The 18,830-nt window shown below is 40.5% G+C and overlaps 1 protein-coding gene across 1 annotated transcript in view; it reads left to right on the forward strand.

Annotated features, from left to right (window-relative positions):
• Positions 1-254: 254 nt before the first annotated feature.
• The window catches only part of pou2f2b (POU class 2 homeobox 2b), a gene marked incomplete at both ends in the record, with an annotated part of 18,815 nt that continues 239 nt past the window's right edge, over positions 255-18,830 (forward strand). Inside the window, 12 exons of the mRNA XM_083894544.1 lie at positions 255-309; positions 5,979-6,044; positions 6,238-6,272; positions 7,471-7,521; positions 8,195-8,314; positions 10,947-11,052; positions 11,718-11,836; positions 11,941-12,090; positions 12,188-12,329; positions 14,269-14,417; positions 14,958-15,155; positions 16,182-16,402. Coding sequence (XP_083750670.1) covers positions 255-309; positions 5,979-6,044; positions 6,238-6,272; positions 7,471-7,521; positions 8,195-8,314; positions 10,947-11,052; positions 11,718-11,836; positions 11,941-12,090; positions 12,188-12,329; positions 14,269-14,417; positions 14,958-15,155; positions 16,182-16,402 — 1,412 coding nt within the window. The remainder of the gene's footprint in view (positions 310-5,978; positions 6,045-6,237; positions 6,273-7,470; positions 7,522-8,194; positions 8,315-10,946; positions 11,053-11,717; positions 11,837-11,940; positions 12,091-12,187; positions 12,330-14,268; positions 14,418-14,957; positions 15,156-16,181; positions 16,403-18,830) is intronic.

Here is an 18,830-nt window from a genome sequence, read left to right on the forward strand (position 1 = left end):
GTGTGAGTGTGTGAGTGCCTACTCTTCTGAGCTTTACTTCCTGTTACACTCGGTGGAGGCGTGGCCTGTCATGTGTGTTTTGTGTGTGAAAGAGCGACAGAGAGAGAGAGAGAGAGAGAGAGAGAGAGAGAGAGATGATTTTATACACTCCTCCTTTTTTGGTTAGACACTGTCAAGAGAGAGGGAGAGTGAGAGTTTTTCTTCACACACACACTCTCACACACTCACACACACACACTCACACAGACACAGATATGACCAAGACAGCAGCAATAGCATCAAAGGACTTCTCCAGTATGTGGTTGCCAGGTGAGTGACTGTCTGTGCAGCCTTCTCTCTCTCTCTGCTGGCCTTCATTTACCAACGCCAATTAAGCTGTGTGTGTGTGTGAGAGAGAGAGAAAGAGTGTGTGTGTGTGTGTGTGTGTGTGTGTGAGAGAAATTGAAGGAGAGAAAAGGGAGAATGGTGTCTTTGCTGTTGATTAATGCCACTGGGTCTAAGAAGCCGGGGCTAATTAGAGCACATCAAAGAGCGAGAGGTTGGTTCGGGCCGGTACGGAGAGGAAGATGAGGATGGATGGATGATGGAGGGATGACGGATGGATGGGTGGATGCCTGTCGCAAGGAGAGGGAAAAGGTCACACACCTCACACCAGTCCATATAGCGCGCCTGTGTGTGTGTGTGAGAGTGTGTGTGTGTGTGTGTGGTGAATGCTAATCAAAGCTATAGGGAAAAAAAAGTTTTCTGCATTGTTTTTAATAGAAATAATTAGTTTATTTTGTTATGTTTCTTTCTAATGACAGCCGTATGTGTGTGTGTTCAGTGTATTGATATTTAGCTGTCACCATTTTAATTACCATGAAACTTGTGTCAACTTTTTGTGTGTGTGTGTGTGTGTGTGTTGGAGGTGTTGTTTGCCGCATTTGTTGCTCTGTTCACTTTTAAATGTAAACACATGTATTTTACAACAGTCACAGACAGATGCAGTTTTAAAGAAAGATAACAGAAGAGGGAAATACCTAAAATAACTGACTTTATCGATGGTCACCTCAGGCTCAGTGGACGTGTCAGACTCACTTCTAGTTGCCGGACTGCGACTCAAAGAAAAACACTGACTCACCAATTACCAGGAATCAAAAATGAAATGTCAATTAGCTCATATTTCTTATTTCTCAATCCTGGTATGATTTTCTAAGACAGAGTCTTTGTGTTTATTAAAGTGTATGTATATATAAATATATAAATATATATATATATATATATATATATATATATATATATATATATATATATATATATATATATATACATACAAGTTACTCTGACATGTCACACACACTGTGGGAATTAAACATGTTCAATCTCTATTCAGTAAAAACAATTATCTATGAATTATGGTTTTATGCAAAAACATTGTTATTATTAATATTATAATAGTAATATTATTGTTATTATTATTATTATTATTATTATTATTATTATTAATAATAGTAAAAACTTACATTTTAGGTTAACATTTCACTTATTTTAAGAGTTGAGGCCTTTTGTACAATCAGTTTTACACGTCAAAAACTATGTTTTTTTTTAAAAAAGGTAAATTAAAAAGTTCAGCACATTAAACGAGACTAAACGAGAAATATCAGCTTTTCCATAACATTAATTAAATTGGACGGTCAAAATGGTACGACCTTAAACATCAGTGCATCAGTGAAAAAAAAATGTAAACTAATAATTATATTACAATAATATAAGGATTATTTTTGAGAGATCAGTATATGACACATTATCATGACTTAGTTGTGTTATTTCCTTTATTGTCTATTTCTTTACACAATCATAACGAGTGTGTGTGTGTATTCCAGCAGCATTAATTTATTTATTTTTTAGGTGTCTTTGACTAAAATATGAAGCGTTATTATCATAATAAGGAATATGCTGTGACATCCCTGATTCCTCATCAGCTTCAAACACTCTGTTGTTTCAATTCACTTGTTCAGCTCTTATTTTATTGTGAAACCTTTGACGCCGGCGTATCATTTGGTCTTTGACGTTGACATTTCTTATCAATGGAAAACGCGGCGGTGCCATCACAGCTTTGGTAGTTGCTGGTGTTTTGCTGCTGCGACGATGACTCCAGTTTCCCCTCCTGAATCAGGAAGTGCGGTGCACACACAGGTGGAGGAGTGTGAGTCGGTGGCACTGGAGTTTCATGTTGACCAGAATACCCAGAGGAGACTAACAGAAACAGACCAGACCGAGCACACACACACACACACACACACACACACACACACACACACACACACACACACACACACACACACACACACACACACACACACACACACACACACACACCACACACACACACACACTCTCTGTTGTTCCTTCTTCTTCCTTTCTGTTGCATCATTTATTCATGACACAGGATTATACAGCATTAATCTGTTTAACTGAGCGTTGCTGTGAAATTAGCAGTTAGTTGTTGCAGTGGATTAAAGACCTTGAGTGTCTTGAAAGGCGCCTTAAATATAATGCATTATTATTATTACTATAAATGATGAAATCATTTAAAAACAAGCAACAGCAGTGTTGGGAGACTGTGTTTTTGTGCTTGTTCGGTCGTAACGATTTTCTAAACTGTAAAAACATTTATGACATGCAACTCTGCTCCGTGTCAACTAACATTAGCGGCGTGTTTTGTGTGCGGCAGTGTGTTGTAAAAAGAGAGGGAGAGGATTTTTAAAGGGAGAGTTTAAGAGAGTGTAAGAGAGAGAGAGAGAGAGAGAGAGAGAGAAAGCAGGCTAATATTAATAGCCTCGCTGACAGTAAGTGTTGGGTTTAGCACTCTGCGTTCAACCCGGTACAAGGGGAAGTCGGGAGGGGAAGTGAGAAAAAAGACACAAGCAACTTGATATACTGTCCCACCACTGTATTACTGACCACATTATCCACCGTGCTACTGTCTGTAGGCCATTTTGCACCATGAATCAAATCACATCTCCGCCCGCCGCGTTACGGGCACTTCAGTGCACGGAAAAAAACTTCACTTCGCAGCTGTTTTATGAACCGGACGATCGTTTTATACGGCGTATTTGGCTTTTAGTGATGTACACTGCACGCCCCCCCCCTCCCCCCCTCCCCCCCGCAACACAGTCCAGATGTAAGAGAAGTGACATTTACAGTACAATTATTGCATTTGTTGTCTTTTTCGCGAAGGTGTTGACTTTTAAACAAAACTTTCAAGTTGTGTGGAAAGTTTTTGCAGATTTAAGAAGAAGAAACACTGGACATGTTTCTGCTTCCACTAATAGCTCTCTCTGTCTGTTGTGTAGCACTGAATCTGGAGCTGTAAGAAATGTTGGAATAACCACAAATTAGCCCCACACGTGGATGTTTTTTTATCCTTGTGGTCGTTGACCAGATTAGCTTTTTTGCAGAAGTCGTTATGTATTTTAAGGGAAACCTTGTGGTCAGTGTGTGTTTCTGTGCTGACCCAAGGTTAGAATAACCACAATGGAGCTTCCCCCCCGTCCCCTAAAAGACAGAGTCAGCTGTGTCCACATCTGTCATGTCTCTGCCTCTTATCAGGGAGTGGCTCATTTCATTTATACACTGCCGTCTCTGTGAAAACCACACTGACGGTTTAGATGTTTTCAATCAGCAGCTGGTCAGTGTCGGTCAGCGGAGCAGGTTTGTCCTCTCCTCGGTGTGTACCACTGCTGCCCCCCAATGGTGGAAGTCGTGTTTGACCACTCGGGGGCACTGCAGAAAAAAAAGAACATACAAGAGTGTTTCATGCTTTTGGCGTGAGACAATCCTTTAAGCACAGCAAACGGCATTGTGGGAAAACAAAAGGGAGAGGAGGGGGGAGAGTGAGAGCGGGGAGAGGAAAAAGAGGAGGGAGACTGAGAGTTTATTATGCAGGTGGCAGATATAATTAGTTAGTCGTTGGGCAGATTTGCATGTTTTCACAAAAGGGAAGTAGGTCCGCGTGTGTGTGTGTGAGTGTGTGTGTGTGTGTGTGTGTTTGAGTTTGTGTGTGAGTGAGCAAACAACAACATAAAAAGGTTCAAATGAACAATTAACTAAAAGTTTTCTTACAGTTTGTGGTTTCAGACGAATAGAAAAGCTTTTCAGGTGAAATAATAATATGTGAGGACATGAGTACACACACACACACACACACACACACACACACACACATTCTTGTTCTTGCTGCATACTGAGGACCGGGTAAAAGTGCCGTCAAAGTGAGGACCAGGATTTCCACTTCATTAATCAACACAATTACAAATATCTACTTCATGAATGATATCTATAAAGAACTACTGGGTGCAGTGCCATAACATGTCTGCAGGTGGAGCCCCAGAGCAAAACGTGTGTGAAACACAAGGGCTGGAAAAACGGGTTTTTCTACCAAATTCAAAGACCTCTGTTAAAAACAGACTATAGCATGTTTACAACCTCAAGAAGTGATTTCAATGAAAACAAAGTGAGGACCGGCCAAAATGTCCTCACTTTGTAAAAATGACCTCACTTTGTTGGTTAAAAACCCTCACTGGTCCTCAGTATGCTGCAAGTACAAGCAGCATTTCCACTTTATAAATCAACACAATTACAAATATCTACTTCATGAATGACATCAACAAATTACTACTACTGGGTGCAGTACCATAAAATGTCTGCAGGTGGTGCCCCAGAGCAAAAAGTGTGTGAAACACCGGGACTGGGAAAACGGGTTTTTGTACCAAATTGAGGACCTCTGTTATAGTTTAGTTAGAATATAGTATGTTTACAACCTCAAGAAGTGATTTCAATGAAAACAAAGTGAGGACTGAGGGCCAAAATGTCCTCACTTTGTTGGTTAAAAACACTCACTTGTCCTCAGAATGCCGCAAGTACAAGAATTACACACAGACACACACACAAACCCGGCAACATAACCTTGACCTGTCGTCCCTCTGGGCCTGCAGTCTCATACATAGTTCATCCATTCACTCACACACACACACACACACACAGACTGCTGTGCTTTTGAGCTCAAAATAATCACTAAGATAAAATCACAAAAAACTCTATTTCATGTTCAAAGTTTTATCCAAAAATGTGATTATTATTTAAAAAAAAAAAAAAAAAGTGACACTCTAATGAAATATAATGATGAGATAAATTTAAGAGTGGAGAAAAAAAAGGTGCTGTCTTTCATGAAACACATTAAGGACACAACCTTTGTTCTTTTGAGCCCAAGGATCCTTTATATTTCATGAATACTTTGACTAATGAATAGAACGTGAAGAATAAAACACACTCGCACACAAAACTCTTTTACTCATCATTCTGACTCTCTTTTGCCAAAAAAAAAAAGAGAAAAAATGCCTCATTCTCTTTGTGACAAACTTTGTAAAAAAAAAAAAAAAACATATTCACTGCTACGCTCCATTCACCACCGTTGCCATAGGGACTGTCCCAAAACAGTATCAACCAGGAAGTGATGTGGTGACTTGCGATGAGTGACACACACACACACACACACACACACACACACACACAGAGTAACGTGAGACATTTTTAGTGCATATCGCTTCCCACGTAAACGCCTTGGGTTAAATATAGAACAAGCAAACACCTTGGGTCAGCCTACTCTCTGTTCAACCGCTAATTGGAAAGAGTGAATGAATGTGGGCTGCACTTTAACTGTGAGTGATTCAGCCACATCAGTGTGTGTGTGTGTGTGTGTGTGTGTGTGTGTGTGTGTGTGTGTGTGTGTGTGTGCGTGTGTGTACAGTGTGTGGGCTCCAGCTCCGTGACCTGAAAACACTCACGCTCATGCCCTGGATGTCCTCTTCTGCCCTCTCGACGTCCACATTTACCTTTTTTTTATTTTATTTTATTTTCTATTATTTGTTTTTCACCTGACACAGATGTAAGAATCAGTCTGACCGACGTGTTTATCTGCGTGTGTCTTCCTCTTGCAGATATCAGGATGTCAAAGCCAGTAGAGGTTGAGAAAGTAGGGGCGGAGTCACCATTGGACGGCACAGGTAAAGGCAAATAAATCTTTCAGAAAACGTTAATTCTGTATTTGTGAGGATAGAAAGTGTGCATAAAAAAAAAACATATTTAACACAATTGATGCTGTTGACTTTTACATTTAACTATAGTCGTGTGTTTTTTTTTGCATGTGTGCGTCAACACGCGATCGACTGTTCACTTTTTCCTTCCTCTCCTACGCAGATTCTGAGCGGAATGGACCTGAATCAAATCACCAGGTACGTTTGAACACTCAATGCATTTGTCTCCCACTTCTTTTACTCACTGATAACTCATCTACAAAGAGAAAGACAGAAAAGAGAGAGAGTCCATGAGATGATGTTCACTGTCATGGAAGTAATGAGGACGTTTGTTTAAGAAGAGACTTGATCAATGTTATGATAACTAGAGCGGCAGCTAACCATTATTTTCTCGATGAATCGATGAATCGTTTGTTTCATATAATGTCAGAAAATGTTAAAAAACCTTGATCAGTGTTTGTCAAACCTGGAAATGACGATGTTCTTGAACGTCTTGTTTTGTCCACAAACCAAAATGATTTAGTTTTAATGATTTCTTTGTTATGTGGAGCAAAGAAATGAAGAAAATATTCACATTTAAGAAGCTAAAACAATCATAAATCTTGTTTTAATCATGAAAAAAAAGCTTCAAACCGATTATCGATAATCAAAATAGTTGCCGATTGATTTAGTAATCGATTAATAATCGATTCATCGTTTCAGCTCTACAGATAACTTTCTTTTGTCTGATAAACTGTGGGGAAAAAAATCTGTTAATTTAACCCACATGTGTCAAACTCAAGGCTCGGGGGCCAGATGTGGCCCGCCACGTCATTTAATGTGGCCCGCAAGTGATTAATTGGTCGTAAAAATCAGTGTTAAAATAGGTCTATGCTGCTTTAAGGCGTGCGTTGACCATAAATTACATTTCCCACAATGCACAGCGATTGCGTTACCCGCAAAGTGACGGCATCCCGCCACTAGATCGCAGTGTATCATTGTATATGCGTCATGCGAAGAGTGAAATTTAATAAGTAATAAATACAGAAAGTTATTTAGCAATATGTTACAGAGGAGTTACCTTTATTTTACATTATATTTGGTTACATTTAGTTACATTTATTCTATATGACAGTTACATCTGACCCTTTGAGGGTAACCATGATGCTGATGTGGCCCTGATTTAAGCAATATAAATGAATAAATAGAAGTAAATAAATCAGAGGAAAGCAGCAAATTGTTAAGAGGATACCGCTGTACATATGTATATATATACATACACATATAGATATTTACTGCTAAACTCTGCAATTGTCCGATATTTGCAATTCTATATACTTTATTTATATAATTCAACAAACATAATGTGTTATTCCGTGATTATAATCTAATATTCTGTTTCTTTTTTTGGACTCAGTCGATGAAAGTCAGTCCTTTTTCTCTGTCACCAAACCTGAGCAGCAGCAAGGTAAATGTGTGTGTGTGTGTGTGTGTGTGTGAATGCGTGCGTGTCTATTGTGCGTCCGTGCTTACATTTGTGCATCTTTTGTGTCTTAATGTCACACAGTAGGTGTATTGACAGTAAAAGCTGCCCCAGCTTTGTGTTTGTTTCTACGCAGTGAATCGCTCTTTTGTGAACGTGTTTGACGTTGAGGTTCATAATGTGTCGACTCTCCGCCCTCGTCCTCCAATGTAAACAGACTCGGCGAGGGCGGGCGGCACATTCGGCACAGAAATAAATCCATAATGCTGCGATATGTCGGTGAAATACTCCCTAATTTGCATGGAGATATGCAAATGAGTAAACTGGAAGAGCCATGCTGCCAGTTCAAACATGCCTGATCTTTGGAAAAAAGAGCTTTGTGCAGGAAAAAAGACAGACCAGTCGACTCCTGTCCTGAGGGACATGTCTCATCAGTTTATTTGAAATTGATCAAAATCTAAATAATTGAACTGTCCACTGCTGGTAAGCTAATGTAGCACTTCCTAATTTTGACCAGTATTTTTGCAGCAACACCTTAATGTTGCTGCTGTAACGGTGGCACAACTGATCCACGATTGATGTTTTAAACACATCTATGTGTTTATGTATAATTAACTTTCTACTGCTTTTTTTTCCCTGTGTCTTTTCTTCTTCACAGAATAAGATGGAGGAGTGTGGTGAGATGTCCCCGGCCCTTCCTCCCTCTCACGGTCCGACGCCCTCACAGACGGCCCTGCAACACACACAGCTCATGTTGACCGGCTCCCAACTAGCAGGGGTAACACACACACACACACTTACACTTACACACACACACACACGCACTTAATTACAAATATTTACTTCATGAATGACATCTATAAAGAACTACTGGGTGCAGTACAATAAAATGTCTGCAGGTGGAGCCCCAGAGCAAAAAGTGTGTGTGAAACACCAGGGCTGGAAAACGGGTTTTTGTACCAAATTGAGGAGCTCTGTTAAAAATAGACTCGAGCATGTTTACGACCTAAGTAAGTGATTTCAGTGAAAACAAAGCGAGGACCGGGCCGAAATGTCCTCACTTCGTAAAAATGACCTCACTTTGTTGGTTAAAAACCCCTCACTGGTCCTCAGTATGCCGCAAGTACAAGAACACACACACAACTCGCAAGGTTGTTATGCTTTTGGCTACAGTGAGCAACGGCGTCTGAGAGAGAGAAAGACTGTTGTTGTTGAAACAGTGGCCGTTTCTCACTTTTCTGTGTCACGGAACGCAGTTTTAAGATAATTTGAGGCGAGAAATTGGCCATTTAGAGTCTAAACATGTGCTGTGTGTGTTAAGATGTGACGTATTTATAGTTTGGCAGCAACGTTGTCGGCGGTGATCAGCTCCGCCCTCTGTGGACGCTCGGGCACAGAGCAGCGATAGCTCGGCCTGTCCTGAGGACCAATCGCAGAACCTTGCCGTCTCCGTTGTCCCTTGACGGAGTGACGGACGCTTAAAAAATATTTTGTGCAGCCGGAGACGACGTGAAGTGCTCTGCGTAACCTACGTAGAGCCCTTTACGCAGGAGTATAAATTGGGTTAAGTGCCTAACCCTTACCCTAAAACCAGGTCTTACCAGACACATCCTCACTTTCCCAAAATGTCCTCACAAAGATACACACACACGCACAGCTTTGCTTTTACCTTGCTTGCTTCCCGTGTGCACCTTTTTGAACACTTTGTTTCCTTCTTTGTCTTTTCCTGTCCATTTCCTCCCCTCCTCTCCTCTCCTCTCCTCTCCTCTCTTTCCTTTCCTCTCGTCTCGTCTCCTCATCAGTTGACAGCTCTATTGCCTGCACAGCAGCAGCTGTTGCTGCAACAGGCTCAGGCACAGCTCCTGGCTGCAGCCGTGCAGCAGTCCAATGCAGCGCACGCCGCTCACGCTGCCCATGCAGCCGCCCAAGCCAATCAGCAAGCTCAGGCGGCCGCAGCAGCAGCAGCAGCAGCAGCAGCAAATCAGCAAGCCCAGCAGCAGCAGCAGCAGCAACATGCAGGACAAACGGGTCAGCAGGCTCAGTCACAGTGCCAGGGACAGAGCGCACAGGAGCAGACAGCCCAAAGTGTCCCCGTCCCACCTCCTCCACCCCAGCTCACTCTGTCTCAGCCAATCCAGCTCACCGCCCAGGTACTGACCGCACAAGCAAAGCCACGTCCTGATGAGCAGGCGGCTGGAAGAAACAGCGCAGAGCGATTGGAACAATTTGTCTCGCGTGTTTTCGCATAATTTCCTGATTCATACTTTCACTCTTGCTTTTTCCTTTACTTATCTGGATGCTGCTCAGTGACAACGTTCTCTGTGTTTTCTGCTGGAGTTCGCTCTCGTACCATCACACCATTCACTTTTCTGATTATCCTGTTTGAATTCAAAAGGATTCCTGCACTGTAACGAGTGTCAAACGTAGAAACTCTAGTTCATCTGCTGTGTAAGCTTTAGCAACATCTATAGGTGAAGGTGAAGTGTTTCAGTTAACATCAAAACTCTAAAGATGTTTAGTTTGTCCACTGTAGTGAATTGTTGTAAATCTGACTTAGCTCCTGATTGATATAAAAGTCTAAAAGAAACTATTCTTACAATAAGAAGGTAATACACTCATAGAACATACTTTTTTTCGCCAACACAACGTATGATAATATTTTCCATTCACTAACTTGCAATTTCTTGATGACTTCAACAAGCAATTTCAAGTTATAGTTGTTGTTGTTGTTGCTGTTTTTTTAATAGATTCCAATAAGATATTTTCCTCATCTATATTATCGTTTTATGGTAATAACCCAGGCTTACATTTCCATTCCCCTTCAATGAGATAATACCTGTTATATTTATATTTACTCACAACAGATAACTGTAAGTTTGACTTTTGAAAACCTTATAACTTGTGTTGCATGTTCATAAGCATTGATGACAAGTTGTTTCACATAACTGTATTGCAGAGGTGGAAAGCAATGCTTTTTTTGTGTATTTTGTATTTTTTAAGTACAATTTAAAATCAGGATTTTGTATTTTACTTGAGTACGTATTGACTCAAGTATTGTACTTAGTTACTTTATAAATCCTATACGTTACTGAGTAAAAATAAACATTCAGCACAATGAAGACCTACAGGGGGAAAATATATACCAGAACCAGACGAATGATGATGTGATTATCACCAGCACTGGTGCCAAAAGTGACGTTATATCCTATATTTCTACTACCCTCACACCACACGCAAAGTAACTAAGTAACTTTTACTTAAAGTACATTTCAAATGAACTACTTTTTACTTCTACTTGAGTAATATTTCATCAAAGTATCAGTACTTGGGTACAATATTTCAGTACTTTTTCCACCTCTGCTGTATTTGGCTCAGTCTGGTTACATATACGTTCTCTCTTGGTTGCACAGGACATCCAGCAGTTGCTGCAGCTTCAACAGCTGGTGTTGGTTCCAGGTCACACGCTCCCGTCTCCTGCCCAGTTCCTCCTCCCACAGGCCCAGCAGGCGCAGCAAGGTGGGGACGCCTCTTATAATATGGAGTCATCACCTCCGTCTGTTAGTTTGCAACATAACTCAACAAAAAATATTTTCGCTGTCAGACGCAGATGCGTACAGGGTGTATTTTATACGGTGGCCCGACAGGGGCAAACGCACTGCAAACCCCAAAACACCAGCAAATAAGAAAACACGTACAAAATACCTCAAAGGGAATATAAAATTGCATGTAACCTTGCCTTTATTGCCTTGTTGTGATTGATTTGTTTTCACTGTTGTATTTATTCTCAACAAAACCTTGTAGATTTTATTTATTTTAGTTTAGTTTTGATAAATAGATCGACGAGATGCAATTATATATTCCCTTTGAGGTATTTTGTATATGTGTATATGTGTACTAGAAAAGTTTAAATAAAGTAAAATAAATAAAAATAAAGTTTTGGCGCAACACTGCGAGTCAACAGGTTGGTCGAAGACCTGCGCAACAGCGCCCCCCACATACCCGGAGCACTTCCGTTTTCTTACTTGCTGGTGTTTTGTTACTTGCTGTTGTTTTCTTATTTGCTGTTGTTTTGGGGTTAGCAGTGCAAAATATCAATGCTCAGAGTGGGGGGTGTGATTCTAGTTTTTTAAGTTTTGGCCAGAAATCAGACATTTTCTGTCTTTTTTCTGTCATAATCGTAGTTGATAATGTGCTTTTTTTTTTATTAGGACTCCTGTCAACACCAAATCTTCTAACGCTACCTCAGCAAAACCAAGGGAGTCTGATGTCTGCTCCGGCTAGAATGGGACTCCAAGCACAGGTTTGAAGAAACTTTCAAAAAAGCTTCAGTCAGTGGGAAAACACCAGTGACGACTACAGAAACTCAAATTCTCACTTTCATTCTTTCGTGTCTCGCTGCTTCAGCGAGATAAGGGTTTGGAGGTGAGCGGCGTCGGAGGCGTGACCACGATGCCCTCGGTGACCTCTCACCCCGAAGAGCCCAGTGATCTGGAGGAGCTGGAACAGTTCGCCCGCACTTTCAAACAGAGACGCATCAAACTGGGCTTCACACAGGTTTGGGAGAGACACACGTGCAGGTTACATCAGCGCTGGAAGTCACTGAAGTGTGTTTGGATTTCTCTGAAACTTTCTCGTGTCGTCTCTCTGTCAGGGAGACGTCGGTTTGGCCATGGGGAAACTGTACGGCAACGACTTCAGCCAGACGACCATCTCCCGCTTTGAGGCCCTCAATCTGAGCTTTAAGAACATGTGCAAGCTGAAGCCACTGCTGGAGAAGTGGCTCAATGATGCAGGTGAGGTTCCTTCAAAATAAAAGCACGTTTAATTTGATTATCTTAAAGCTCACATAGAGTGGTCCTGTTGCACACATATGTTAGTTATGGAGGTTTACTTACATACGTTAACTTGTTTTTATGGTCAAAAACCTCCTAGTTGCTGTAAATGAGCCGATAGAAATCTCTCCTTACTGACGCTCTCCTCGCACACCCAGAAGACAGACTGTGTTGTGATTGGCCAGCCAGCGTAGAGCCTTCCCAACTGTCTTGTGATTGGCCAATACCCGGAAGTGACATATTCAGCACACACACTCTCAGAAGCGCAGCTCCCCCCTCTGGAGAGGTGGATGCACTGCTCCTCATTATCAAAACATTGTTTTAACAGTGTTTAAAAATAGCTTCTTCACGACTCCCCGCCTCAGTCCCTTTGACGACCTTTGACCCAGAGTCAGACCCAGAGTCAGAAGACACTGTCGCTCGTGAAACACCTCCACAACGGACTTTATTCTTCTTCTGTGGTTCAATGTACGCAACCGGATGTGCCCGGACTAGTGCCCGGAGCAGGAGGATCTGCTGTTCAGGAGAACCGCTGTTTACGTAACCGGACCGGGTTTTTTCAGAGATCTCGCTGAGCCCGAGATTACAATAAAACACAGCGTTCTCAGCAGTGGCTGAACTGTTTGTTTAGAAACTTCAGGGCTTCGTAAACAAGGTAATGACGCAGATACACACTAAACAACAGCGTTAATTGGAACTTCCGGTCTAGGTCCACTTTAATGTATACCATTTTTCTAGATCTTATCTAATCTGTCTCAGCCAAAAATCTGGATAGTCTCTAGATTTTAAATAAAAACCACATCTGATTTATTTTTTTATGACTCATTCATGTAATTGGATTAAAATGCAGCATAAGTAATAAGAATGTTTAGTCATGGAGAACAGCTGCTACCCATCCTCACCCTCCTCGACACAAAACAACATTAGCTTGATGGGGAGAAGCTGCGTGTTTGTCTGAGGGAGGAAATGGTCTATTGTAAAGTTTGCTTTTTCTAAACCACAAACACTTTCATTTGCATAGCAACGTCTAAAAGAGATGTGACAGCACAGAGTGGAGGTTCCGTTTACACACCTTCATTCATGACCGTGTCGAGTCGACCACATTATTACCCTCCACGTGAGGGTCGTGGAGAGCTGGAGTCACGCCCTGGAAAAGGAAACCATAATTCATAACTCTCACATTCACACCAATGGTCAATTTAGAGTCCAGTTTAGCCTCTGCATGACTGTGGGAGGAAACTGGAGAACCAAAGAAAACACACACACACACACACACACACACACACACACACACACACACACACACACACACACACACACACACACACAGGGAGAACATGCAAACTCCACACAGGAAGACCCTTGGTCAGACCGGGTTGGGCCTTCATTTAAAGGTGCCATATGTAAGAATGTGGTCAAAAACAGTTACTACATTCAAATTCAAAATACCGAGGTCTTTTAGGTTACGTTTTCTGACGTAACTGGCAACCAGAGGTTGCTCGGCAGCTGAGACTCTACTGACTGCAATGATTGGTAGATGGCAGTAGGTGGCGCCACATGACAAAACATGATTTCAAAACATAAACATGATTTGCAGTCTGCAAAATATATTTTTTAATGCAAATATTTTGTCTGTACAGTTGTTGTTGGTGAGTTCAGTTTGTTATATGAACATTATTCCTGAGTCTCTGTGACATATTAGGAGGATTTTATGGCCAGTTGATTTAGATTTATTACATAATGCACCTTTAATATTGAAAAAATGTAAAGCCCATTTATTAGGCTGCTTTTCCTGGGTATAAACAAACAACAGGGTATTATAATATTTCTGGTTATTCTGAGTTCAAATACACAGTTACAGGTCTAATAAAAGTCTGGTCTTGTGTTTCCCCTCCTTCAGAGACCATGTCCATAGACAGCACTCTGCCCAGCCCCAGCTCTCTGTCCTCTTCCTCCCTGGGCTATGAGGGGATGCCTGCCCGACGCAGGAAGAAGAGAACCAGCATAGAGACAAATGTGCGCGTGGCACTGGAACGCGCATTCATGACGGTAGGATATTTGATTACTTTTACATACTTTATTAGAGTGTTTCCCAACCCTGGTCCTCAGGGAACACGGTCAGCTCATTAGTGAGCTCTGCAGAAGCCTGATAACGAGTGTTGGAGCAGGGAATCATCTGAAACATGCAGGGCAGTGGTCCCTGAGGACTTTTTGGTGATTTTGTCATTGTTGATGTATTATTATTTAGTATTTATGAACATGTACGTGATGCTGCGTCCTGCTGAACAGATTTCAACAGGTTTTTTGAGTGATAGAATTCACTTCTTTTGCAGAATCTTCAATCGTCTCGATACTAGGGAAATGTTGCCGCTGCCTCCGTCTGTGTTCATGTAACATGAATGGATTATTGTGATTTGTGAGATATAAACACTACTTTACTGAGTTTATATCAGTAAGTTACATGTTACAAGCTCAAGGCTTCGTCGCAAATACCTGACTTAAATATCTCACTCTGCCCTTTGTGTGAAAGAGAATGATTAATAGCCTGTTGTAAATGCTTTAATGTTTTTTTTGGCTGAAATAAAGCAGAACCAGAAGCCTACCTCAGAAGAGATCCTGATGATCTCAGAGCAGCTCAACATGGAGAAGGAGGTGATCCGGGTCTGGTTCTGCAACCGTCGGCAGAAAGAGAAGCGCATTAACCCCTGCAGTGCCACCCCTCCGCTGCCCAGCCAGCCCCCAACTGCCCCACCGACGCACAAACAGCCCTGCTACAGCCCTCACATGGTAAACACACAGTTAAAGTGTATTAGTTAAAGTATATGGCATTTACTCTACTTAAGTATCAACAGTTATTTACTGATACAACATGTGCTTAAGAGAATTTTAGAACTATTAAAAAAAAACTGAATTAGTTAGGATTGAGCCATGGTTTATGAGGCGCCGATTTTAAAGAAACAGCAACTTTTTGCCACATTTAGCAAAAAAGACATGTAAAAAAAAACATTTTAATGTTAGTTTTGACACGATTTACAGCAATATTTGTGAATTTTGTGATATTTACTTCTCTTGTGAAAATATAATTTCAATGTTTAATCTGAATAAATAATCTAAATCTAAATGTTAAATGTTAAATATAAATATTTAACCATTGAAAAAGACCTCCTCTAGCTTTTATTTTGTTACATCCGGTTACCGGCAGTGTGAATTTGCATATTAGCATTTGTACAACATTTATTTTCAAATTTAGATTTAGATTTACCATTTATATTTAACATTTATATTTAATATTTAACATTTAGACTTTTTATTCAGATTAAACATTGAATTATATTTTCACAAGAGAAGTAAATATCACAAAATTCACAAATACGGTTGTAAATCTGGTCAAAACTAATATAAACAAAAATTCACATGTTTTTTTGCTAAATGTGGCAAAACGTTGCTGTTTATTTTAGCATGCGCAACTTTCATAATGGTGGCGAGTTGTCTTTCAACTTGAAGGTTGTGGGTTAAATTCCTGGCTCTTGTAGTCTATATGTGTCCTTGAGCAGGACAATAGTTGCAGTGTGTGAATGGGTGAGAACTGTAGCGTAAAGCAGCTCATCAAGACTAGAAAAGCTCTTATTTAAAGAGTAACAAAGATAGTTGCTAGAAATACAAATAACAAAGTACAGTAACGTAGTATTTACTGTATACTATATACTGTACACATGCTGATGAATGCACCGTGGTCCTCACACCTTGATAATATTTCTCATTCCACTGTATCCCTGTCAGTCACCTCAGTCTGTCTGTCTGTCTCTCTGGCAGATGTCCAGCCAGCTGTCTCAGGCCGTGACCAGTCTGAGCAGCACAACGGCCACCACCATGTCCCCCATCTGCCCCCTGACCTCCAGCCTCTCCTCCATCAGCTCAACTCACCCCTCTCTCAGCTCCGCACCCTCCCCGGTGACTCCTCCTCCTCCTCCTCCTCCCCGCAGCACGGCCAGTCCGGCCACTCCCAGCCACAGCGCGCTTAACCTGAACACAGGGTAAGACGATCACGTAACATCACATGCAACCTGGGAATCCCCCACATCAGTCACTTCAAGGATGTAGATTTGTCACTGATGTCAGTCACGTTTTCTGGCCAAGTTCACAGCCTTTGATCAGAAGGTGGAAAAAAAAAGGTGACAGGATTTAACCCTAGAACACTATCGCTCAAATTCAAAATATTGAATTTTTACCCGAGATAATAAATACACCCACAAAAAAGTAATTGTCATATCAAAACATGACAAATTTGAGTAGTATTCTTTTATTTTAAATAAGTGTCATGTCTAACAAAACAGGAGAAAAGCATCATGAGGGGACCAGATAAAAATGCTCCAAAATGACTGGAAAATTAGGAATTTGGGAACAAAAAATGTCTAAAAAAACAAAACAATGAAGATGAAAATTTGGTTTTCATGAAAATTACATACATTTATTTATGGTGTTCTAGGATTAAACTTTGTTTTCAGTACTTCCAGCACTATGAATGATTTCCAGGAGAAACTGAGGGTTCCAGCTTTTTCAGTTTGATGTGTGGCGTTTTGGAACAAACACACAAACACTAGCCGCTGTGTCGTCACACAAACCTGCATTTTACCCTTAGTTAGAAATCTGCAGAGCACTAAGGTTATTTCCCAAAACAGCACCACCACATAATGTATGCCATTGCTCAAAATCTTATCTTTTAAAAGTAAATACTCTTTAGTCTTAATGTCCCTCATCATCATCAGCCTTGACGTGTCACTGAGTCGTTATTTTATTACAGTCAAAACGTTCGGTCATGTTTTCAGTGTAAATGTGAGTGTTTGTCGTATAAGTCACGGCTGACATTTTGATGATAGTGATTAAAAATGCACGAGGCTGCAAATGTTCCTGTCGCGTGACATATCTCACTTTCAACAGTTACTCATTACTGTTGGTGGGAGATTGACAAGATATTGGGCAAGGCACACATTTGCATTTTACTCTTACTCTTGGTCTATATATATATATATATATATATATATATATATACATTTTTGTATATATATGTATACATACTGTATACATATATATACAACTTTTTTATTTATATGTATATATATACATATATATACTGAGAAAAAACCCTGAACAAATTGTGCAAAAGATATGGAAGTAATGTTAAATAATGCATTATTTATGTGTAACTGATCCTTGTTTCAAATGTTTTGATTTGGAGACATGAATATTAAGTTCCAGTTCCAGTTTATAACATTCATAATAATACAAACACAACAGGAACCATTCATTCTGCAGACTTTTAGAACTTTTCTGACACCAAGTGTGAGCAGCAATGGATCTGGATTTATTTGTACATTGAAGAAAAGAGAATATTTAACTTTATAGAGCTCTTGTAATTTAGATCTTAATTCATTCAGATTAAATCTCCATTTCTCACATTTTGGTGACACATCTGGAAAGATTGTGTGTAGCGTCACCTTTTGAGTCGTGTAACCGCCGGATCAAACAATGTCTTGCAATAAGGCACGTGTCAAACTCAAGGCCCGGGGGCCAGATGTGGCCCGCCACCTCATTTTTTGTGGCCCCGCAAGTGATTAATTGTTCTTAAAAATCTGTGTTAAAATAGGTCTATGCTGTTTTAAGGCGTGCGTTGACCATAAACTACATTTCCCACAATGCATGGCGATTGCGTTACCCGTACAGTGAAGGCACCACCACTAGATCGCTGTGTATCATTGTATATGCATCATGCGATGAGTGAAATTGAATAAGTAAAAAATACAGAAAGTTATTTAGCAATATGTTACAGAGTAGTTACTTTTATTTTACGTTATATTTGGTTACATTTAGTTACATTTATTCTGTATGACAGTTACATCTGACCCTTTGAGGGTAACCATGATGCTGATGTGGCCCTCAGTGAAAACCCTTGCACTAAGGGAACAGAAATGAGCATATTTCAGGTCCTTATCCCAAATGTCTCCACTATGTCCATTTTTGATATGCTCCACGTTGAGTTGTCTAAGTGTCAGTAATGTGTCATAACATATACAGCATAAAAGACACTGCATGACCTTCTGCGATACAATCCCTAAGATACTGGTCTAGTTTGGGGAAACTGGTCGTCGTTTAACCTTTATGTCTTTTTCTGGTTTTTATCTGAAGAACTTTAAACTTCAAACATCACTTTAGTTACTAATTGATACCACAACTGAATACAATTTGGCAAAAACATCAAAAATATACACAATGTCACACACGACCACGTATTTCCACGTTCACCGTGAACACAGCGCTGCACCATGCTGGTGTCACAATAGACATAGTGAGTATTTTGTGCACACACACACAGACACTGATATCCCATCATGACCTACGGATGCCACTGCGTTCACTGTGTAGCAGTGTATTCTAACCCTGTGTGTGTGTGTGTGTGTGTGTGTG

This window comes from Microchirus variegatus (assembly GCF_963457635.1).
Source record: "Microchirus variegatus genome assembly, chromosome: 1".
NCBI classification, from domain to species: Eukaryota; Metazoa; Chordata; class Actinopteri; order Pleuronectiformes; family Soleidae; genus Microchirus; species Microchirus variegatus.